General features: G+C 41.4%; 1 protein-coding gene across 1 annotated transcript; it reads right to left on the bottom strand.

Annotated features, from left to right (window-relative positions):
* Nucleotides 1-14,502: 14,502 nt before the first annotated feature.
* Nucleotides 14,503-19,444, bottom strand: bub3 (BUB3 mitotic checkpoint protein). The gene is made up of 7 exons (XM_079577502.1): nucleotides 19,294-19,444; nucleotides 17,844-18,038; nucleotides 17,683-17,752; nucleotides 17,440-17,591; nucleotides 16,971-17,129; nucleotides 16,701-16,878; nucleotides 14,503-14,745 (listed from the first exon to the last, which is right to left on the bottom strand). Exons 2-7 carry the CDS (start codon nucleotides 18,036-18,038, stop codon nucleotides 14,525-14,527), a joined length of 975 nt encoding a protein of 324 aa, XP_079433628.1. The 5' UTR covers nucleotides 19,294-19,444; the 3' UTR covers nucleotides 14,503-14,524.
* Between the last annotated feature and the right edge of the window lie 3,965 nt (nucleotides 19,445-23,409).

Here is a 23,409-nt window from a genome sequence, read left to right as displayed (position 1 = left end):
CTCTGGAGTCTCTGAACACTAAGCTGTAGGACCCTCCAGAGGCTGCAGTTGTGCATAAACCTTCTATCCGGCCTCCCCTAAACTGTTCATTGAAGCTGAAGCAGAAATGGCTGCAGTGGCTCAGAAATACATGAAGACTCATTTTCAAACAGTCTTGTTCACTGATGAGGCCGTGTGACCCTGGATGGTCAGATGGATGGAGTAGTGGAGTAGTTGGTGAATGGCCACAATGTCCCAACAAGGCTGTGACGTGAGTAAGGAGGGGGCGGAGTTATGTTTTGGGCCAGAATCATGAGGAGAGAGCTGGTCGGCCCCTTTAGGATCCCTGAAGGTGTGAAAATGACCTTTGAAAATATGTCTGACTGACATGGTACAAAAAGAAGAGCTTTCCCTAACAAGATCATCAGCCACAAGCAAAACATCTATGAGGGTGGGAGGCAGTTTTCATCCAAACAGCAGCTCTGGGAGATTATTCTGACATCCTGCAAACAAATCCAAGCAGAAACTCTCCAAAAACTCTTTAACAATTTTGAAGTTGCTCAAAGAAGGTCCTATGTTAAAATATAACATGACCTGTTAAGATGTTTTTGATTGAAATAGCTTTTGGTTTCTGTAAATAGAGTGGAAACTATTGCATTTTACATTAACGTTAACCACATTTAAATTGCACTTAGCATGTTCACCGCTTTCTCCCCTCGATTATTTTATTCGCAACATAATTTTGACTTCTGTGACTGTCTTGGCTCAAACCAAATTCATGCTATCGAGTTTACACTGACTGAACGTTGTTTTAATGCATTCCCTTTGTCCAATCAATGCAGCAGAACAGGCCTCTAAACAGCTGAAGATAACAATCCATTACAACCCTCAATATGGGTTTTTAGATTGACTTTTATGCTAAACAAATCCATACAGGTTCTGCTGTTTGAAAGTGCTGGAAAGGCCTCATTCTTCTTCGCTCGCTTATTATATCAAAAGTAATGGTTTCAGCCCAGGGGGAAGAAGTAAAAGCAGGACATTGTGTTTTTGTATTGATGTCCATAATTACTCTAAATGTGGCTTTAACACATTATTCAAAGGGTATAGAGGACAATGGGAGTCGGTGAAGTTAACCTTGGTTTAGCCGTGAAGTTTTGATTTGACCCACCCATCAAGGTCTCGGTGAAGCCTTTCAGAGGCAGAGAGCCACGACTGCAATCTCTCCTTTCCAACATAAAGATAACTTTGCGACAGCTCACGTGTCTTATATTCAGCCACACATTGTTCATTTAGATTGCAAAGAGGAGGGGGCCAAGAGTACACCCTTGTGGTACACCTCAAATAATTGGCAGAAAATTCAGACAGTGGTCATCACTTTTGACAGCTAATACCCTTAGCTGCGATGACTTCCTTAAATTCTTTAATGATAAAATCAAAACCATTAGAGATAAAATAAACGATAAGCTTCCCTCATCTTATCCTGATCTAAACCTAGTTGAGTCATTGACTCCATCTGAAGTCTTAGACAGGTTTATAACTGTAGATGAGGCTGAGGTATCATCAATCATTATGTCCTCAAAACCTTCAACTTGTCTTCTAGATCCAATTCCAATTAAACTCCTTAAAGAAATTACTCCTGAAATCTCAGATATCATATTGAAAATAATTAACTCGTCTTTAGAAAACGGTTATGTGCCAAAGTCCTTTAACCCTCGTGTGGCCTTCGCGGGTCTTTTTGACCCGCTGGCATGTTCCGGGCATTTGGATGCAAGGTGACACAAGGGGGCGCCCTTCCAACCTTCTCAGTGTATATGTGAGTTGACTTTCTTCAGAGTGAGACTTTAGGTCAGACACCATGAGTGACAGTAACATGACGCTAAATACAGTGAGCTCTTTGTTTGCAGTAAAAAGGCTGAGTCCTCATTGCTCTTCAGTCACAGACTGAGAAGTGAAGAAGGAAGTCATGGAGCTTCTGCTTTAGACAGAACTTCAGACTTCTCCTGCATGTAGCGGTCACATTACATCATATCAAATGTTGTAATCTGCAGAGCACTTTGTGATACCTTTCGGTATGCAAAGTTCTTTATAAATAAAGGTTGATTGATTGATCATATTCTGAAACTCAAATCTGTAGTGAAAACATAATATATGGAAAATAATTACAAAAATGCTGTATAATTTTTTTTTTTTTTTTTAAATTTACTCTCATTCTAAAAAAGAAAACCCAAACAAACCCTAACCATTTGTATCTGCTGTATGTCATGTTTGACCCTGTTCCTCTGAGTGGTGGTGCAGCAGGACTGATGTGGACAGATGTTACAGAAGGAGGTTCATTTCAAGTAAAAGTAGATCTACCACAGCCCTGTCCACATCTGTCATGGTCCACCAGGACCCACCACGACTCAGAGGAACTGGGACAAACATGACTTTACAGCAGATACAAATGGTTAGGGTTTTTTTTTTTTTTTTTGAATGAGAGTAAATAAAACTATTTTTTTTATTAGATACATGATTTTCAAATATTTTTCTTTTTGTAATTGTAATAATTATTTCCATAAATTATGTTTTTACCACAGATTTGAGTTTCAGAATATGATCAATCAATCTTTATTTATAAAGCCCTTTGCATACCGAAAGGTATCACAAAGTGCTTTACAGATTACAACATTTGATATGATGTAATATGACTCTTACATGCCGCAGGAGTCTGAATTTCTGTCTAAAGCAGAAGCTCCATGACTTCCTTCTTCACTTCTCAGTCTGTGACTGACGTTTTACTGCAAACAAAGAGCTCACTGTGTTTAGCGTCATGTTACTGTCACTCATGGTGTCTGACCGAAAGTCTAACTCTGAAGAAAGTCAATTCACGAAGGTTGGAAGGGCGCCCCCTTGTGTCACCTTGCATCCAAATGCCCGGAACATGCCAGCGGGTCAAAAAGACCCGCAAAGGCCACACGAGGGTTAAATACGCTGTTATCAAACCACTTTTGAAAAAACCTAGTCTTGATCCTGACATTTTAGCCAACTATAGGCCCATATCTAATCTCCCTTTCATCTCAAAAGTCCTTGAAAAAGTAGTGGCTAAGCAGCTTTGCAGTCACCTACGGGACAATAACTTATTTGAAAAATTTCAGTCAGGGTACAGAAGTTATCATAGCACAGAGACCGCCTTAGTCAAAGTTACCAACGACCTGTTATTAGCAGCTGACGCCGGACTAGCTTCAATCCTAGTTTTGTTAGACCTTAGCGCAGCCTTTGACACAATCGACCACAATATTCTCCTGCAGAGGTTAGAATGTGACGTAGGCATCAGGGGAACAGCCCTCTCCTGGTTTAAATCTTATCTATCTGACAGGCAACAATTCGTTAATGTAAACCAAAAGTCTTCACCGTGTTCCAAAGTGTGCTATGGGGTGCCACAAGGTTCAGTGCTCAGGCCAATTTTATTTATACTATACATTCTTCCATTAGGTAACATAATCCGAAATCACAATATACATTTTCACTGTTATGCGGACGACACACAGCTGTATTTATCAATAAAACCAGGTCAGACAGATAAATTAGAAACACTTAGCTCCTGCGTAAAAGCCATAAAGACATGGATGACAGCAAATTACCTCCTTCTTAACCCGGACAAAACCGAGGTTATTATATTAGGCCCTCAAAAACTGAGAGAGTCTTTATCTCAACAGATCATCTCCCTGGATAATATTAGCATATCAACGAGCACAACAGTAAAAAACCTCGGAGTTCTGTTTGACCAAGACCTCTCTTTTAAAACACATATAAACCAGGCTTGTAAAATAGCGTTCTTTCACCTGCGCAACATTACTAAAATACGAAATATCCTAACTAAGAGCGATGCAGAAAAACGTATTCACGCATTTGTCTCTTCAAGGCTGGATTACTGCAACAGCCTGCTGGCAGCGTGCCCTAAAAGCTCCCTGAAAAGTCTTCAATTAGTTCAAAACGCAGCTGCTAGATTGTTAACCCGGACAAAGAGAAGAGAACACATTACACCTGTGCTAAAGTCTCTCCATTGGCTTCCTGTTGAGTTTAGAATAAAATTTAAAATCCTGCTCCTCACATTTAAATCCATAAAGGGTTTAGCTCCGCTTTATCTCCAAGACGCTGTCATTCCATATCAGCCAACCAGAGACTCCGCTCTCAAAACTCAGGGCAACTAGTAATTCCTCGAGTCTCCAAAATTACTGTAGGAGGCAGAGCCTTTAGCTACCAAGCTCCGGTTTTGTGGAATAAACTCCCAGCCCACGTTAAAGAAGCAGACACAGTCCCTATATTTAAGACTAGGCTCAAAACGTACCTCTTCGAATTAGCTTATAATCAGGTCAGTTAGGTAAAGCTCTAACCCACAGCCTGAAGTAAAGCTGCCTCATAAGAAACACTGCTGTGGGAAGTACGGTCCACTGAGCGCTATCCTCTTCTTCTTACTGCAGACTTTGTTTTATCATGATACAATACTTAATTTATCTGTAGTCTGTTCATCACTATTCACATGGTGTCTCCTGTCCCACTCCCCCTCGGGAGTGCCTGTCTAGATCGAATGGAGGAACCTGGCTGAACGGAGGAACTGGCATTCTGGAATCCGAGGACTGGACAGTCTGTGATCTTGGCCCGTCTGCTGAGGGATCCTTCGGCCCTGGGTCTCTATAGCCTGTCCGTCCATGGGAGTGGATCTCTCCTTCTGTGGTTCTCCCCAAGGTTTCTCTTTTCTCCTGCCGGGTTTTTGAGTTTTTCCTTGCCGTACTGGAGAGTCTAAGGACGGGGGACGCCCACGCCGCTCATCGCTACCTTTGGACATTATATTTGCCTGGATTCACCTGAACTTTTAATTGTCATATTTATTGCTGTGTTTTATTGCCTTGATGTTTGTTGCAGCCCTTTGAGGCGACTTCTGTTGTGATATTGGGCTATACAAAACCATTAAACTTGAAACTTGAAACTTGACACGAAGCTCATTCAGAAAATCACTGAATGGTGCAGCCCCCGATCTCTTGATGACGGACAACAGTGTCACCATTAATCAAACTTACTTATACCACTGATATATTGTATCACATGGGTAGACAACGTGCGGCAGGCCCCTAGAATGAAAACAGAGCTCAAATTCCATAAGTACTCAGTAGCAGGGGTTCCCAAATTTTTCAGGCCACAACCCTCAAAATCACTCAACAAATCGGGACCCCCTTCAGTATTTTATTTCTTTATTCATTTACTTTTAAGTGGTACATTAATGAACATTAGGACAATGTAAAACTGTACCCGAATTAGCCAAAAGTCTAGTAAAAATGGCATGTTTTCAGACTGAACTTTTATAGTCAGGTTTGAGGCTTGTCTCAAGTCCTCACAGAGGCTGTTCCACACTTTAGCTGCGTGAAACTGAAACGCAGCCTCACCGTGTTTAGTGGTGACTTTGGGAACCACCAGGAGACGACTACTTGAGGATCTCAAGGCCCAAGCATCAGCGTTTTGGATGTACTGCAGCTCTGACCGCTCGTTTAGAAAGGCCAGGCCCTTAAAATAGTCTAACCGACTGGAGAAAAACATTAATCTCTCCAAGTCTGGTTTAGACACTCAATGTTTTTTAGACGGTAACAGGCCGCTGATGTAATTTTCTTAATATACAACAATACATAAAATTGAATGGCAGACATGAATCTCTCAAAATCATCTTGTGACCCCCACTTTGGGAACCACAGACCTAAAGAACATCACCAGGGTTGGCCCCATTCGCCCCATGCTTTTATCACCAGTAACTGTAATGACCTACTCTCTGGTCTTTCCAAAAAAAAAAAGTATTTCAGGTTTACAACTTCTTCAGCGGCTCATGTCCTGACATAACTATATTACACCGGTTTTAGAATCACTGCATTGGCTCCCCGTGTGTTTCAGGATCGAGTTTAAGGTTCTTTTAATGGCCTTTAAATGGCTTCATTATCTTGGGTCCTCTTATCTTCCAGAACTCCTTTTCCCTCATGAACCGTTGCACTCTCTGGCCTCTCTGGCAGGTGTCTCCTAGTCATTCCGAAAGTCATGAGGACGTGAGGAATCCGCTACGATTCTCCTCTTCCTATTTCCAACAAACAATATTTACAAAAATGCAGTTCTGCTCTCTGATATGTGGGTCGAGACTCATGTTCCTCTCCAGTCGATCTCAGGGTTCTTAAGTATCCAAACCCGGGTCTCGCCTCCAGTCCTGCAGCTCCTCTCAAACGGGCTGCTCCCTTGTTCATGAGGGTTACTGGCCTTTGTTCTGGGACAATGGGAGAAGAGTGTATTTGGATTGGAGACACAGCGAAATGAAAGGACGAGGCTAAACTCCTATAATCCGATACAACAGTTATTTTTACACACGTTTTTGACGCTCGATGACCTCCGTAACGTAAACCTATTCATGTGGGTCCGGTGGAATACCCCTCGGAACGGGGCCAAGTAGGGCAAATAAACAACACGTGTGGAAAATACGCTTAACCTGGACGACTTTTATGAACTGGAAGCAAAGTAAAAAGTATCTAGAGATTTGATAAAAGCATCTAGTTTACGACAAAGGCATAAAGAACATGAAGACGCACCGAAGACAAAGCGCTGACTGACAGATGACCCTTGAATGCAGCAGGACACTTTGAGTGGTTTCGTGGCTGCAGGGGGAAACGGAGACGAGAGCTCTTTGTACGACTCACTTCAGACTTGAATCAGGTGGAGGATGTGCCAGAAACGTCCTCTTTAAATTCTGTTGGTTTGTCCGACTGTCGAATGCGGTGGTGTTCCTCTAGCAGATGGAGCAGGAGAAAAAGTCCATTATCAGGGTATTTTGCGAACAGCAGCCGGGCAAATTTCAAAACAACCAGAAAGCTTTGAAGCTTCATAAAGTTGCAATCAAATGCGTTCCATTCAAAATTTGTAAAACAAGTCGAGTAAGGACATTATTTCCAAAGACTTAATGCCAGTGGGAATTATTAATAGAATTGTTGTTTCAAATAACGTTTAAGGCCTTATTTTTGTTTGGTTTTGCATCATTGAAAGCAGAATTAGCTCCAAGGGACAGTACAGTTGGAGCTTGTGCTTCACAGCTATAGAAGGTCCTGGGTTCGATTCCCACTCGGACAGGGTCTTTCTGTTGGAGTTTGCATGTTCTATCCATGTCTGCGTAGGTTTCCTCCAGGTACTCCGGTTTCCCATCCATCCATCCATCCTCTTCCACTTGTCCGTTGCCGGGTCATGCTGTTGGAGTTGGACAAAAAAGACCCCAAAAGTATCGGTATCGCATCGATTCCAAAAAATGTGGTATCGCCCATCCCTAGTTCCTTTAATCGTTTACCAAAATGTTTTAGTTCCCACCTATAATGAAGCTTTGAGGTCCTTTATTTTCATCTAAAAAATCAGGCGAGGATCCACAAAATGTTTTCCTACTGAAGAGGATCACTTTTTTACTAGCAGCACCTGATTCTGATTGCTGTGGCTAAAACTAGAGACTGATCATCTTTATAAAATAGTAATATATTCATATAAAGGTTCTATAAGGGTCATTAACGGCATTAACTTGAACTTGGAGAGGTTGTTTTCCAGAGAGGAGCACTAAAATGACCCGTTTCCTAAAAGGGTTTAATACCTAATGCTCCTCGGTCTGACTTCATCTGACTTCCATCTGCCCACGCGAAGAAGCTCATTTCGCCCAATTTACCGTAATATTCATAACGTCTGCGCAACTTCCCTCGGACTAAACCAAGCCAGAAACCTTTCGAATCACCACGTTGTGTCTGGAGCTCCAATTACGGCGTATTACGGTCCAACATCCAATCAAACGTCATGGCAATGCCCATTTAAACTGATCGCGAAATTACTTATACAACATTACGGCATTAGGAACAAAGCATTTCCAGGACACAGAGAAGCCACGAGCCATGGGGGAAAATCCCAGAGATAATTGACTAACGCGATTTTCTCGTTTGTGGCTCGAGGCAGAGGGGATTAAATTGGCCGAATTTAAGACAAAGGGACAGAAAGGACTGAGTTTGAGTGTTTTTTAAAAGGTTTTGATTTGTTTAAATGGCGTGTGTCGTGTCCAAAACTGTCGTCGGAGTGACAAGTTTATCACAGATGGAGATAAAGGGACGGTTTTATCCCAAAGAGTTGAACAAGGCTTTTTGAGGCAGCAGCGCAACTATAGAGGAGATTGTTGTCGTGTTCCTTGGCAAGACACACAAGACAAGGAAAAGGACTTTGCACATCAAAAATATACTTAGGGCAGGTGCGTAGGGGAAGGAGACAAGGCAGTGTGCAGGGCTGTGTCCGAAACCAATCAAATTATAGCCTCTATGTCCTAACCCTATAGCTCCTGATCCTTAACCTTTCATTGGGTCGACTGTTAGATCTCTTTGCAGTTAGTGAACTTTTGCTTCAGCAGCATTTTCCCAATTCGACCATCCTGACCCAGGGGAAGGGGAAGTGACATCACCGACAGCTGCTGTTCTTCTTCATTAAGGTTATTGGCAGACAGCAGGCAAACAAAAGGACATGCCGCCACCTACTGTACTGCAACAACATAGTGTCCAAAGTGGCTTATGGGATGGCACATACTGTAGCTCCTAATCACCGGTTAGTTAGCATCGGAGGTCCCTATGCTAAAGTAGCTATCATAGTTAGCATTGAGGCTCCTTCTCCTTCCTAATTGACAGCTGAATTCGGAGGCTTCTTATCATGGCGGACGCTGACGCACATCCGGTTGGGCGTTAGACCTCTTACCAATTTGCTCGTATTGGAACGGGTCTATGTCTCGATCCTAGCTCCTAACGCTTATGATGTGTTAAGGTTAACTTTTAGATCTCCATGCAGTGAGGAACTAGAGCTTCAGCAGCATTTGCCCAATCCGAAAGTCCTCACCCAGGGCGGAAAACCCAGGGGAAGCAACATTGCCATCAGCTGTGTCATGAAATACTACATCACCCATATAGTACTGCGGCCTTTCCAAAACCATTGCCTCCTCCTTTCCCCTACACCCTTCCACTCAGGCCTCAGTGAGGGCACCTTCTGAGGTTCACTCAACAGAGAAATTCGAGCTCTGACTTTCAGACGCTCTCTCTCTCTCGCCCCCCACGAACTGCACAGCCCATAATAAATAATAAATAATAAAATAAATAAAAGGTTCTCTTATCAGTCAACAAAGTAATTCAGATTCAAATATGTCGTATTTACATTATATAATTTAGCTTCTTCAAACTCACAAGTGAGAACTTTTCCTCTCCCAATAAAATCATATTAAGTCTCACTGTCGCGTTCTTTTTTATTAATAAATGTCTATATAACGATAAAGTTGTTAAAATGAACACTTAGATGCTCCTAAATAAACGCGGAACTGAAGTTGTTTGGTGTGTTGCTCGTGGGACTGCTCTCCGGTGTAACACACACCTGTTAAGTGTAGTGTCGATGCAGACTCGCTGAGAAGGAGCTTTCTCCCACTCCCCCTCACTGAGGGGTCCATTTCGGACAGAGCTCCACTCCGCGGGCACGAGCAAATTGAGTGTTAGGGGGTAGGATGAGGGATGAGGGAGGAGGGAGCGGTTTCGGAGAGGCCCCTGGACTACAAAATACACTCCTACTGTTGCCGCTGACTTTAATGACTCAAACATGAACCACAGAAGCCACACAGAAAGCAGATGATAGAAGCTCTTTCAGATTTATCTTCCAAAGCTGCAGCTTCATCTCAAAAATAAAGAATGCTCCTCAGAGAAAGATGCCACATTAACACAGTGAGGTCTGCTCCTCCAGATGATCCATGTGGCTTAAGTTTCCTCTAAATCAGGGGTGTCAAACTCAAATACACAGTGGGCCAAAATGTAAAACTTGAACAAAGTTGCGGGCCACCATTGAACAAATGAACCTTTTAATATGGACCCAAACAAGATTTGCTTTAACATTGAATATGGAACAAGCAACACTTATTGCTATACAATATATAACTTAATAGTCCAGATATGCAAAATCTGAAAAAAAAAAAGTATAATACCTGTGGGCCAGCTCGAGTAGTCATTTGGTATAGCCTCGCGGGCCAAATATAATTACATTGCGGGCCAAATTTGGCCCACGGGCCGGAGTTTGACACCTATGCTCTAAATGAAAACAAAAGCACAAACCGCCTTCATTTAGGTCAGTAACTCTTCTTCTTTAAGCAGTACTAAGTCACTTGTTTACCTTTAGAAATCCTTTGGGGGTTAAGGGTCCCTGTGGGGGTAATACAAGTGTTAATGGGATGATTGGGGGGTCTTTCATCTCCCCCTGGTGTCTCTAGCCAGAAAACCACAATCGTAACTTTCCTGCCACCGGGTCGGAGTCACCAATACACACTCATGGAATCACAAAGAAGAAGCTAACAGGCTAACGGGTAAAGCAAACTGTGGGCTAGCGCCACTTAAACAGTATTCCACACATGATTGTTCTGTTTTCTGCTACCCAGCCCAATTCCTGTCTCTCTCTCAATCCAAGTTCAAAGCCAGTCTGGGAGCTGTTTTGGGTTCGTCCAGTTTCTTCAAGTCTTTCCTCCCAAAATAAAAGCGTATCGAGTTTTAGGATCAGCCCTGAAAGAGGTCATGGGGTCACAGACTGGGGGCAGGCGTAAACACATTACTGTCACTTTCAGCTTCATCATCGTCAGGAAAATACCTTTAAAACATCCCTGTTATTTTTGTTTTGTTAAATATCATACGGGAAGAAAAAAGGTTGGAGACCCCGGTTCTTTCCAGGAAGAATTAATTGAGAATTAGCTTTGGCTAAAATGTTGTAGTATGTAACATGAGTTTATGTGACGCACTTGTCCCTATTCAAATAAACTTAAATGAAATGAAATGAACCAAAGGATTTTTTTTTACTGCATAGTTTCCATACTAGCCTTGAAGGACAACAAACAGCTGATTTATGATGAAAGACATTTGAGAACTACACACTGAAAAGGCACCAAGACCCAGCACCTGAATGACAAATACAGCACTTACTTAAAAAGATTGATCCCTTTTTTATTGGGAAAACAAAATTAACAACCACTAGGGCTGGGTACCGTTACAGGATACCAGAGTTTGGTAATGGGGGGGGGGGGGGGGGGGAATGGGGTAATACCAGTATCGAAAAATTTTAATATTGAAAGCAAAAAAATATCTTCCATCTTTAGATCAAAGTTTTGATGCTGTTGGTGCCGGGACAGCATGAAAGTAAGTGACTTTGTTATTTCAGCTCAAATAAATGATTTTACCCCCAATTTTTACTCCTTTTTTCTCCCCATTTTATTCAATTTTATTTTGCCCAATGTTTGCTTTTTCTTCCCATTTTTTTCTTATTCTTGCTTCAATTTTTTTCTCATTATCCCAACTTTCCCCCCTAATTTTTGCCTTTTTTTTTTATTGCCAACACCGCCCTATTCCCCCGCCCATTTCTTCCTTATTTTTGCTACAATTTGTCCCAATTGTTTTCCCAAATCATTCCCAATTTCTTTACACTTTATTTCTCACTACCTTGATAAATTGTACCCAACTAAATTTAGTACAATGTAATGTGCAATAACTTGTACCCCTGTAGTACATTTACAATTTTGGTGGCACTTAATGTAAAGGGACATAAGACTATGGGTTTTATGTCTTATTACATTAAGTACCACCAAAATACTAATACACATTATTCCATTGTGTATGTAACCTGTAGGTAGGTACAAGTCACTACACATTGTTACAGAGCACATTACATTGTACTTAATGTGGCAGGGACAATGCATCAACGGTAGTATAAAATGCTACCCTCATTTTACACATTTCTTGACCTTGGAGATGAACCTTATTGTTCTGCTCTCTGGTTCTAGATGATAAATATTTTAGTATCGTAAAAGGTATCAGTATCGAAAACCAAGTATTGTTAAAGTCGTGGTATCAGAAAAAAATGTAACAGTCGGTACCCAGGCCTTACAACCATTTAGTTATTCATTACTAGTTACAAAACAACAAGGGCTTTATGTATTTGCAGAGAAAAGCATGAAACAGTTTATTTTATTATTTAAATGCTTTTATTATATAAAATACAAACATGAAATAAACACCACAGTGAAAGTGTTTGAGAAAGTTTAGGTAAAACAGTAGAAAACAATGACATTTAACAAACAGGAAACAGAATAAAGGAGGGGATGGGGTGAACTGGATGCAGACACGCCCCGCAGGAGTTAGATGGATCTGGAGAACACGAGAAATGCACTAATTTGATGAAGCGATAAAGCTCAAATAGTCCATGTGGAGTCATTACCTGTAATTTGTTTGTTGGGACAGAACATGTTAAAGCTCCCATTCCTGGATCTAGTAGTTTCTATCTCAAAATGGCGTTTATAAAAGGTTCAAAAGCTGAACGTTCGAGCCGTTTCTAAAAGCCAGCAGTGGATGCTTTTCATAATCTCAGCTCCAGCCTGTTTTCCTGTCCGTCTCTGAAGTGTCGGATATTGAACAGAGATATCCATCAGCATATTTCTGCCCGTGCCCTTTGCCTCTCAGATTATTATTGTAAGCGCCGGTAAACACGAGGGCTGGGAGATTAAGCGCAATCGAAACCGCACTTGGAGCTGTCACAAAGGCTGCGATTATCAAACCAAAAACCAGAATGAAACGTCTTTAAAGTGGACATATGCATTTAGACTAAGGTATGTAAATGTAATAGATGTAAATGCACACGCAGCATTTATCTGTCAGGAGTGAAGGACTACGCGGTGCTCGCTGTAAAGTCAGACCGAGGCGAGTGAGAGGAGGGCGGGGAACAGATGCGAACGCCCTCCCCGAGTCCCGCTTCAGTCTGAATCAGGGATGTCCCGATCCGATAGACATGTCTGTAGTGGTAGCCGATCCCGGTATTCGAAGAGTATCGGATTGAATGACTTAAAGTTTGCAAAATGAGGAGAGCAGGAACATGATTTCCTAAAGTAAATGATCGAGCTCCTCCCCCTCCCCTCCTGATTGGACCTGACAGGAAAAGCTCGTCTCATTGGTCAAAGCGGGAGGATACTAGATTAGTTACCGAGACCTAGGAAGGAGGTAACCTGGCTAACGCTATGCTGCTGTGTGCGCCCACTTTTGCCACTTTTTCCTTTGTCTCGGCACTTCCGTTGTCCAGACACTTTCGGTCGAGCGCGAAGCCCGTTCATTTATACGGAGAACGAGGGAAAATATTCTCAGCTCAAATCTGATGTTTAGTCGATTGATTTGTGTAAAATGTCCAATGTTCATTTGCACCAACATGTCGACTCTGCACAGTTTCTCTGCACGGCCGAAAAACGGCTTTGTTTTCGTGTAGTGACTGATTTTATGTGGACTCCTCCGGCCCCATGTTAACAGATAGGAGAAAAGGGGCGGGAACAATTCATGGTGGCGCCCACGCGAGCCTACGGAATAAGGTGAATACGGAAGCTTGAAGTTTATTTACGGATTAAAAAAGAAAAAGTTTATTTACGGATCCAACTTGACAGCAGCAGACGCGATGGTATTAAGCTTTAGGCCTTGTTCTAAATAGTTTAGCTCAAAAGTTTACAGCGGGTACGTCATACGTCATCTCATACGATGATACGATTGGCTGTGGCCTCGTGCAGACGCATGATAGACATTCGTATCGCCCAATAAACGGCTATGGACGATCGTAAACCACACCTCTCCTACGAGACAATGAATTGGTGGTCCCCAGACTAAATATCACTTGTGATTTTAGTCTGGTGTTAGCCAGGCTAGGAAGGAGGGACTTTACAAAAAAGAATATACTGTATATTAGGGCAGGGCAATTGATTGAATTTTTATTTAATCGTGATTTTACTATTGACCTGTCAGGTCAATCCCAGGGAAACACTCGGCCAAACAAACAGGAAGCACAGGCTGCCAGAGGAGAGGACCTGGTGATTTAATGCGTGAGGAGCCTCAGAGGACCAAACCTTAAACTTAAACCTTCCCTAAGTATATCTGCTGTTTTGTGAGCCAATATTACCTTGCAATTTAAAATTCAAATCTAAATCCACAACCTCTTGCACTTTTATAGGAAGGCCAACTGTATTATTCTCACAAAGGGTACAATTTATAAAAAGTATATCATGATACACATTAAACAAAAATGTAATAATACAAAAAGACTATCAGTATCGGCCAGCATGAAGTGTCAAAATATCAGAATCACAGCTCAAAAAAGTGAATCAGGACATCCCTAGTTTCTTTTTAAATCACCCTGTTGTATTTTTGCAGCTCAGTCTCTGGATAAGACGGGAGAAAAATGGATGGAGCTTTGAAATAAAAACGTTTAATACCTTTTTAGATCTCACACTTAATTTTGCATTTCATTTGTCAAAATAAAAACTTCTTCAGACCCACAGACACCACGTTGTATTGCTTCAGTCTTTCGATCGTGAACGCTCCAGGACGTGCTTAAAATGTACATTGTGAACCAAATCTTCCTTTCTGAAAACAAACTTCCGATCTAATCACCACGGCGGCGCTGGTCAGATTGGGAGTCTCGGTGCTCGAAGGACTCACTTGGGCTTGGTCTCTGCGTCCGTGACCTGCCGGATGAAGATGTTGTCCTCCGGGTGGCTCATCTCTCCTTTCTCGTACATGTAGGAGGCGGCGATAGCGAGCAGCGTGCCGTCGTTGTTGAAGGCCAGGGACGCGATGCTCGTGGGGTAGCGGTGGAACTGACACAGGCGCTTCTTGTTGAACGGGTCCCAGATGTTCACGAAGCCGTCCGAGCCGCCTGGAGGAGGAAGAGCTCACGTTACGGTCAAGAAACCGACGGCTGTACCTGGGTTTCTACAGGCAGCAGACAGTCAACTTTAATGCTTTTTAAAGGGTGTTAATGACTAAATTCCAATGCTGTATATATTTCATGTTGTAGGATTTGCAAACACTACAGAAAACAGGAATGACAGAAATGTTCAATATTAAAAAGCAAATCGTTTTTGAAGCCAGGGATGCATTTATGAACTTTACCTAATTTTACCCATTTCGTCAGAATGTGACAAAACATAGACTATTTTGGTTGATACACAAACTAAAAAAAATCATTCATATTACAAAGCTTTGATGGGCCAGGATATCTGACATTATACCAGATTTTGATTACTAACATTGAAAGAGGAGCCACTAAATTAAAATGTCATGCGTCACAGATGCATTCCTAACATTCCCAACATATTTGCAGCATCTGAGATGTTACAAATCACTTCTGTGACGGTGAATGCTAGAAAACTAGCTAGTAGGTTCATGAAATTGATACAAATGCTTCATAATAAGATGCTCAGTGTTTGTGCAAAAATCAGGTATACTCCCTTTAGCCTGGTTTTACCAGACCCTCGTACTCATCTCATACAAGGGTCTGAAAGGATCTTCACAATTGAGCTCAGTTATCAGGTGGGAGGGGTGAACTCCTTTGAAACGATTGGATCTGATTTTCGTTAACGTTTGGTCTTGACGCATGTAATGCGCCCATGTGAGTGAAGCAGCTCTACCATAACTCTATCATAACTCTATCATAACTCTATCATAACTCTATCATAACTCTATCATAGCTCTATCATAACTCTATCATAGCTCTATCATAGCTCTATCATAGCTCTATCATAGCTCTATCATAGCTCTATCATAGCTCTATCATAACTCTATCATAGCTCTATCATAGCTCTATCATAGCTCTATCATAGCTCTATCATAGCTCTGTCATAGCTCTGTCATAGCTCTGTCATAGCTCTATCATAACTCTATCATAGCTCTATCATAGCTCTATCATAGCTCTATCATAGCTCTATCATAGCTCTATCATAGCTCTATCATAACTCTATCATAGCTCTATCATAACTCTATCATAGCTCTATCATAGCTCTATCATAGCTCTGTCATAGCTCTGTCATAGCTCTGTCATAGCTCTGTCATAGCTCTGTCATAGCTCTGTCATAGCTCTATCATAGCTCTATCATAACTCTATCATAACTCTATCATAACTCTATCATAACTCTTGGGGGCATTACTTGCACATTCCAAGGCTTCAGTTTTAATTTCTGGATATTTGGGAGCCGAGCCAGAATGGATTGAAGAGCTTCCATTACTTTTGTATCCGCCGCCATTGCCAAACTACAACCAGCAAATGCGACGCAAATGCTTGACGTCGCCTACAAGCCCCGCCTCCCCCGCTCACTGAATGGTCGGTTGAAATTCAACCGATGTAACGCGGCCACTGAGATCAGACCCAGATGTACATGTAGGGAAATGATAATTGACCGGAGTTTACGGATGGCTAAGGCCAGGCTAAGTCCCTTAAATTTTGGCAATCTTCATTTAATGCCTTTAACCAGGAGATTCTACAACATCTAAACGGTCCGCTCAGAACCCTCGGTCGCCTACAGCATCAGCTTTTTAGTCCGCCTGGCACCTCTACACATTTTCTCTGCCGTGCCAAGGACAGAGAGGGAGAAAAACTTTACGTGAATGAGTGCAACAATAGCCTAACCGAGTCGTGTGATTGTAAGGTTTTTGTTGTCGCTTAAGCTAACAAAACAGAGTGGAAAAATCGAGATTCTCTTCTGTCATACCCTATCCATGCATAGGTACTTCATTTTGAAAATCCTGTTGCTGTTGTTCCTGTGTGAGGCTGGTGCAGGAGTAAATCTCAGGATGAGCGGACCGAGACACAGGGACGTCATGTGTCCAACTGACCTGTGGCGAAGGTGTTGTGGGCGCTGTGGAAGGAGATGGCGTTGACGGGGTAAACGTGCTCGATGCCCTCCTCCTTCAGCCGGTGACATTTAAAGGCGTATTTCTTCTTCTGCACCTCCAGACTGGGGTCCAGATACTCCACCGCCACACGGCCCTCGATGGAGCTCAGCACGTAGCCCTGAGAGACACGGGGACAGTTAAAATACTTTTCTTATTGTTATATAACGGATGAGATGATACCGTAAAGCCCGAGCTGGAGGTGAGTCAGACCTGTTTGTTTGGGAAAGCTCTGATGCAGCGAGTCTGGTATTTCAGGCTGGACTCTCGTCTTTGTTGAACGTAGCCCATGTTCCTCAAGTCCCAAACCAGAACTCTCCTCCCGGCTGTTCCAACGATCAGCCGGTCCCCCGCCACCGACAGAGTGTACACCTGTGGACAAGAGGAGCACGTTAGTGTCAGGGAATCCAGTACAAGACAACTTAAGGAGTTTTGTCAGGCTGTACAGGCAGTATTAATGCTTTTGATGGCATTCTAATACTGAAATAACTATTACTTCATACAATAATATATAATCAAAAGCAAACTGGTCACTTTTGAGTTAAATACTGTGTACAACTTCAGCCAAAACTGATGTTAAGTGTTCTTTGGACCATATATTTAGTGTTCTTGACAATCTTATGCAGCAAAATGTATTTATTCATGCATGTACTGTATATATTGTTTACAATTGATGCTGTACCTTTTCGGGCTGAGAGAAAGTGCCGGCGTTGCAGGGCGTCCGCGGGTCCCAGAGTCTGACGGATCTGTCCCAGCTCCCGGTCACCATCACGTTCACCTCGGGGCAGTGCTCCACGCAGCGGATCGACGACTCGTGACTCCCGACGATCGTGTCTGAGCCAAGAGAGAGAAAACGTGCGATTACCTGCAGCTCTGCGGGTGATGCTTTTAGAGGGAATAAAGATAATTGTGAAGGAGTTCTAACCTTGGTCTGTGTTCAGGTCGTGCATCTTTAACTGAGCGTCTAACCCTCCGCTCCAGGAATGTGTTGGGTCCTGCGATCAAGAGTGGGATGTTTAGTTTAATAGACATGACTTCTGGGTTAAACAGAGTGGGTGTTATAACAGTGCACCAGCTGAGACTTACGTAAAAGGCACAGTCGAGAACGGGGGCCGAGTGCTGGTACTTCATCCTGATGGTGTTGGTGGTCACATCGAAGAGCCGCACGGTGCAGTCCCAGGACGACACCAGGAGGAACTGCGCCGCGCTGGGGCTGAACTTCACAGCCGACACGCCGTCCTCCGGAGCCTGGTTCAGCTTGTACTCGTTTGAACCCGTCATCTGCCGGGGAGAAAACAGGAAAGAGGATTAACAGCTGGGAGTGTTTGTGTCCTAAGCAAGATGCTGACTTTTGAGCCACTTTTGTTTAATTGTGGAGTGGGCCATTAACCTCTTACCCTCCGCCTTATCCAAGCACAGTTTCTCCAGTTCGGCTTTAACCAAATCTAACAAGTTCTCACCTGGCGCTTACAGCATATTGGCCAGAGTAACGCCTCATGGCCAAGACATACAAAACAGATCATTTTCCTCGCATTGCTGCCTCGTTGTTGTCACATTTTTGTTGTTTTTTTGGTCACATTTTTATTTATTTTTTTGTCACATAATTTTTTTTTTGGTCACATTTTTTATAACATTTTTATTCATTTTTGTCACATTTTTATTTCTTTTTTTTGTCACATTTTTAATATTTTTTGTCATATTTTTATTCATTTTTGTCACATTTTATTTCTTTTTTTTTGTCACATTTTTAATATTTTTTGTCATATTTTTGTTATTTTTTATCACATTCTTATTACTTTTTGTCACATTTTTAATTATTTTTTGTCACTTATTTTTTCCCCACACTTTTTCCAATAAGCTTTTACATTTAGGTAAAACCAAACTGGAGAGAAAGTGCTCTGTTCAGGTGGGAGGTAAGAGGTTAATAACAGAAAGAAACATTAACCAGACACATGAATACTCCACTATGTCCACATTTAACCATTTTGTGTGATTAAATAATCATTTGTGTCTCATAGATGCAACACTTTAGGTCTTATAATGTGCAATATATCAACATTTATCGAGTAATCGTTTTGTCCTTTACTTTTAACATCTAGAAGTACAGTACAAAATATCAACAGCTGGTTATTGAGGTCAGGTAGATATGAAAATAAATGAAATGTTTTCTTATGGGAGACTTTTCAACAATAAATAACTGCTTAACTTTAGGGTAAGGTTGCAAGATGGCAATGAAAGTCAAAAGAGCCACCGTTATGGCTTACAAGCAGAGCCTCAATCTTGCTACGATAAAAGTTAGCTTTAAAGAAATAAAGATGTCAACCTTAACATCACGTTATCTCTAGATAGCAAAGCTACTACAGTAAAATGCAAATTAAATACGCCAAATGCTATCATATTATAACAAATGAATGAAATCGTTATGAGCGCAACTGCTGTCGGCTCCATGTTGTTAGCACAGGCGGCTAGCAATGAAGCTAACTAATGCTAATATGAGCCACAAACCCCAAATCACACACAGTTTCAATGCACTTACGCTGTCTGGTTGGAGTCGAAGGACCAAAACAACGTGTCGTCCACTTTACGGCAGCTTTTGTCCCTCTAAAAGGGTTAATAATCCACAAAATTGTAAAAAAAATGTTATGAAACAATGTGGCTGTGCTAAAGCTCACCGTGCACTAACGCAGCGCTCCGTCCTCGGGCTCTGATTGGTCGAGACAAAAGTTCAAACTCGCGCCCGCGCTCTGATTGGTCATAGGGGAGGCAGGTCTTCTTCTTTTGTTTTATGTCGTTTGGTGAGAAACGTTTCGAAACGCACTACCGCCAACTTCTGACCGTGTCCGAGTCAAAATCACAGTTTATCTAAATTGTGTGCTAAATTATCCTTCAAATAATACGTGATCTGAATTTAGGATTAATATTTCATAGTAGTATCCCAAAGTGGAGGTCATGGCACTAAAATGGGGGTTGCAAGATAATTTCAAGACAACGTTTCTAAACATTTTCACACGGAATTTAATGTTTGTTTGTTTTTAATGGAAAACAGTAAATTTAAGTAAAATAAGCCACATATCAAAACATAGTATCCAAACTTATACATGCGTTTCCAATGACATCACGCATAGTTCCGGCTGCCATTTTGAATACCAAAGTACAATTATACAGTACTGCAACATGTAATATATCTCTACTCAGGATGAAAATGAAAGACAACTGATTGACAGTGGCATTTTTATGTACTTGTCATCATTGCTCAAGAAGATAGTCATAACATGACCCCAGAGACGCACATGTATCTGATAACCTATAACCAGCAAATGTACAGACGTAGCAGCTCGGTCTGTGGAGCAACAGCCGGATTTACTAAAGATATGCTTCACTCTTTAGACTAAATGAATGCATTAAAGAGGAAACAGAAAATCTTTCTTTGTGATTTTTACAGTTTGTCAACAGAGTCTCAGTCTGAGTCAGTGTTTAAGCTGCTCAGCAGTTGTCAACCATTGGCTTCAACACGATAAACACATGGGAGACATTCATGAACACTGAGGAAATGCTACAGTAACAGCTCTGACCTCTGACCTCAACCGGTAACATGCTAACATCTTGAGCAGCTTAATAAACACTGACTCAGCGGTTTCTTCTCATAAACGTGCGTGTCTGGGGCCGTGTTTTAACTGTTTTCTCCTTTAGCAATGATTACGAGCAAATAAAAAATTGTCTTTCATTTTCATCCTGAGTAGAGATATCATTACATGTTGTAGTACTGCATAATTCTACCTCGGTGTTCAAAATGGCCTCCATAACAACAAAAGTCACATGACTGAAAAGTGTATATACCACATTTAAATGTTTCGAACCTAAAATTTGTATAAATGTGAATGACATTTTACAGTTGTCACTACATTTCTTTTATTGCAGTGACAACATTTAAGTCTCTACAGCAAACGTGCAATGTAATATCTCTATTACATTTTTATTTTTGTTTCAGTTGACCCACATTTATTGCAACTTTATGAATAAACGTCTGGGCTAAGTCGCACGCTTTTAATGCAATCACAGACAAAGCCAATCTTGGACTCTAGATATTGTATTAACTGCAGTGAAAGGTTCATGAAACAGTCTGTGACCCGTAATATGACTGGAAATGACATTTAAAGTGAATTATTCTCTTGATCTCTTATTGGAAATGAAAAGGGTCCTAGTGTGTTGAAGAATGAACAAAGGAAACAAGTTTAATTTGAAATAATCGGATCTTTACTCAATAAAATAACACACAGAAATTCAATATTAACAACAAAAAACATTGACAAAGATCATTATTTGGTTCAAACATGGCTTTTTACCTTAAACCTGCAGTATTTGTCGACATGAGGAGGACGCACACTCGTCCTCATCGTCTCGGTTTATTCCAGAAACGAGGCAAAAGTGACTCGAGGCGTTCGCGAAGTGTTCAGTATTGCACAATTTTCTGATTATTTTAAGTACCAAAAAGTCACATTTTGTAGCTCACACAAACACTGAAGTTGAAACACACCTTGAGAAAACAAATAATATATTAAGAGTGAAGACAATAAAGCTTAAACTGAAACAAATGTTCTCAAATAAAGGGGTATTTGCAGAACATTAATGAGGAAATTTGTTAGATTTACTTATAAAATCTTTTAGCACTTACACTTGTATGAAGATAGCATTGCTAAGTGTAATAACATGGTAATAATTAATACCAAGGACATTTCAAATGGCTCAAAGAAAAAAGTGGTTTAGGAGCAGGAGACACAAACAGGTGATGAACAAGTGCCTTTTTTTGGCCAGTCAGTAAAAAAGTCACACAATAATTTCTGTCTGTTCGATAAACTTATGCGGTGAATATAGTCGAGCAACGTCATTATTTTCCAAGAAGTTTGGATTTAAATGTATATATAATGTAAAATCGTATTTTCAGAGTTACATTGTTGTTCTCTCATCAAAAACAGGCCTGGAGTTTCGAGCTGCTAGCGCATCTTTGAGTTATCTTTGAAACTTTCCCAGTGGCTGATCCAGGTAGTGCGGCGGCAGCTCCTCTCATACGTGTCCAAAAATGCTTTCCTCACCTCTCCATCTTTTGCTATGCTTAACCCGTTAAGTTTTACTATTTTAGTCTCAGATCTTGGATCTTGGCGTTTGGTCACATTTGAGCCCCGCCCACTCTGAGTCACTGTGATTTGATTGGCTGCAGGGATACACTGTAGGTCAGACACCGTGAGTCACAGCAACATGACGCGAAATAGTGAGCTCTTTATTTTCAGTAAAAAGTCAGAGGCCTCATTGCTCTTCAGTCACAGATTGAGAAGTGAGGAAGGAAGTCATGGAGATGCAGCGTTTGAAGATTACACTTCTGCTGAATGTAACAATAAAGTATTTAAGTTCCAGTATTCCTTAGGTGTGGAATGTGATTAAATGTCAGTTAATTATTAATTACTCTACAAAAACAAACCCTTGTCATTTGTATCTGCTGTAGAGTCATGTTTGTCCCAGTTCCTCTGAGTGGTGGTGCAGCAGGACTGATGTGGACAGATGTTACAGAAGAAGCTCATGAGGTTCATTTCTTCAACACAGTTACTATAGTAACTGCTTTCTAACACACTCACATTCATCCTGGCCTATTGTACATGTTTTTAGTGGTGGGGGAAACCGAAGTACACGGAGAAAACCTACACAGACACGGGGAGAACATGCAAACTCCACACAGAAAGGCCCCGTCCCTGGTGGGAATCGAACCTGGACCTTCTAGCTGTGAAGCACGAGCGATCTACCACTGTCCTGTCCACATCTGTCATGGTCCACCATGACCCACCAGGACTCAGAGGAACTGGGACAAACATGACTCTCCAGCAGCTACAAATTACCTGTTTTTGTTGTTGTTGTTGTTTTTAGAATGAGAGAAAGTCATAATTAACTAATATTTTAATTATATACAGAATTTTCACATTTTTTGCAAATGTAATAATAATTTTCCATATATTATGTTTTTACTACATATTTGAGTTTCAGAATATGATATAAGTCTTAGATCCAGCAGAAGTCTGCAGTTCTGTCTAATGCAGAATCTCCATGACTTCCTTCTTCACTTCTCAGTCTGTGACTGAAGAGCAATGAGGCCTCAGCCTTTTTACTGGAAATAAAGAGCTCATTGTATTTAGTGTCATGTATCGCATTTTCTAACCAACAAAGTGTAAGATGGTGACAAAGATGTGTTTGAGATTATTAGCAAACCTGCAAAAGACACAATATCCGCTCAGTTTGAACATCAACTTGATCGATATGAGGGGGCGTGGCCTAGCCGAGAGGGCGTGGCCTAGCCGTTTTCTGGTGGGACTATGAACATATTTATCGCACCAATAAAGTCAAGCCAAAATCGGGTCCACATGAATGTTTTTTCATACCTAATTGTTCAGTAGAAGCGAAAAACGGCACTCGTTAGCTCAAGTAGCATGTAGCTAATGTTAAGCTAATGTCTGTTTTTTAAGTATTTATAGGCTGTTGAACCATTTCCCTGTGAGGTTAAGAGGTTAAAGTAATTTGAGGAAATGTGAGAAAGCTCAGTTACTTCTCTTCTTTGTTTTCCCTCTGCTTTGAACATGACCATATAAGGGAAGCCCCTCCTCTCTCCTCT

Source organism: Gobius niger (genome assembly GCF_951799975.1).
Source record: "Gobius niger genome assembly, chromosome: 19".
NCBI classification, from domain to species: Eukaryota; Metazoa; Chordata; class Actinopteri; order Gobiiformes; family Gobiidae; genus Gobius; species Gobius niger.
Note: the sequence above shows the minus strand (reverse complement) of the source record. Positions and strands in the feature narration are given on the sequence as shown.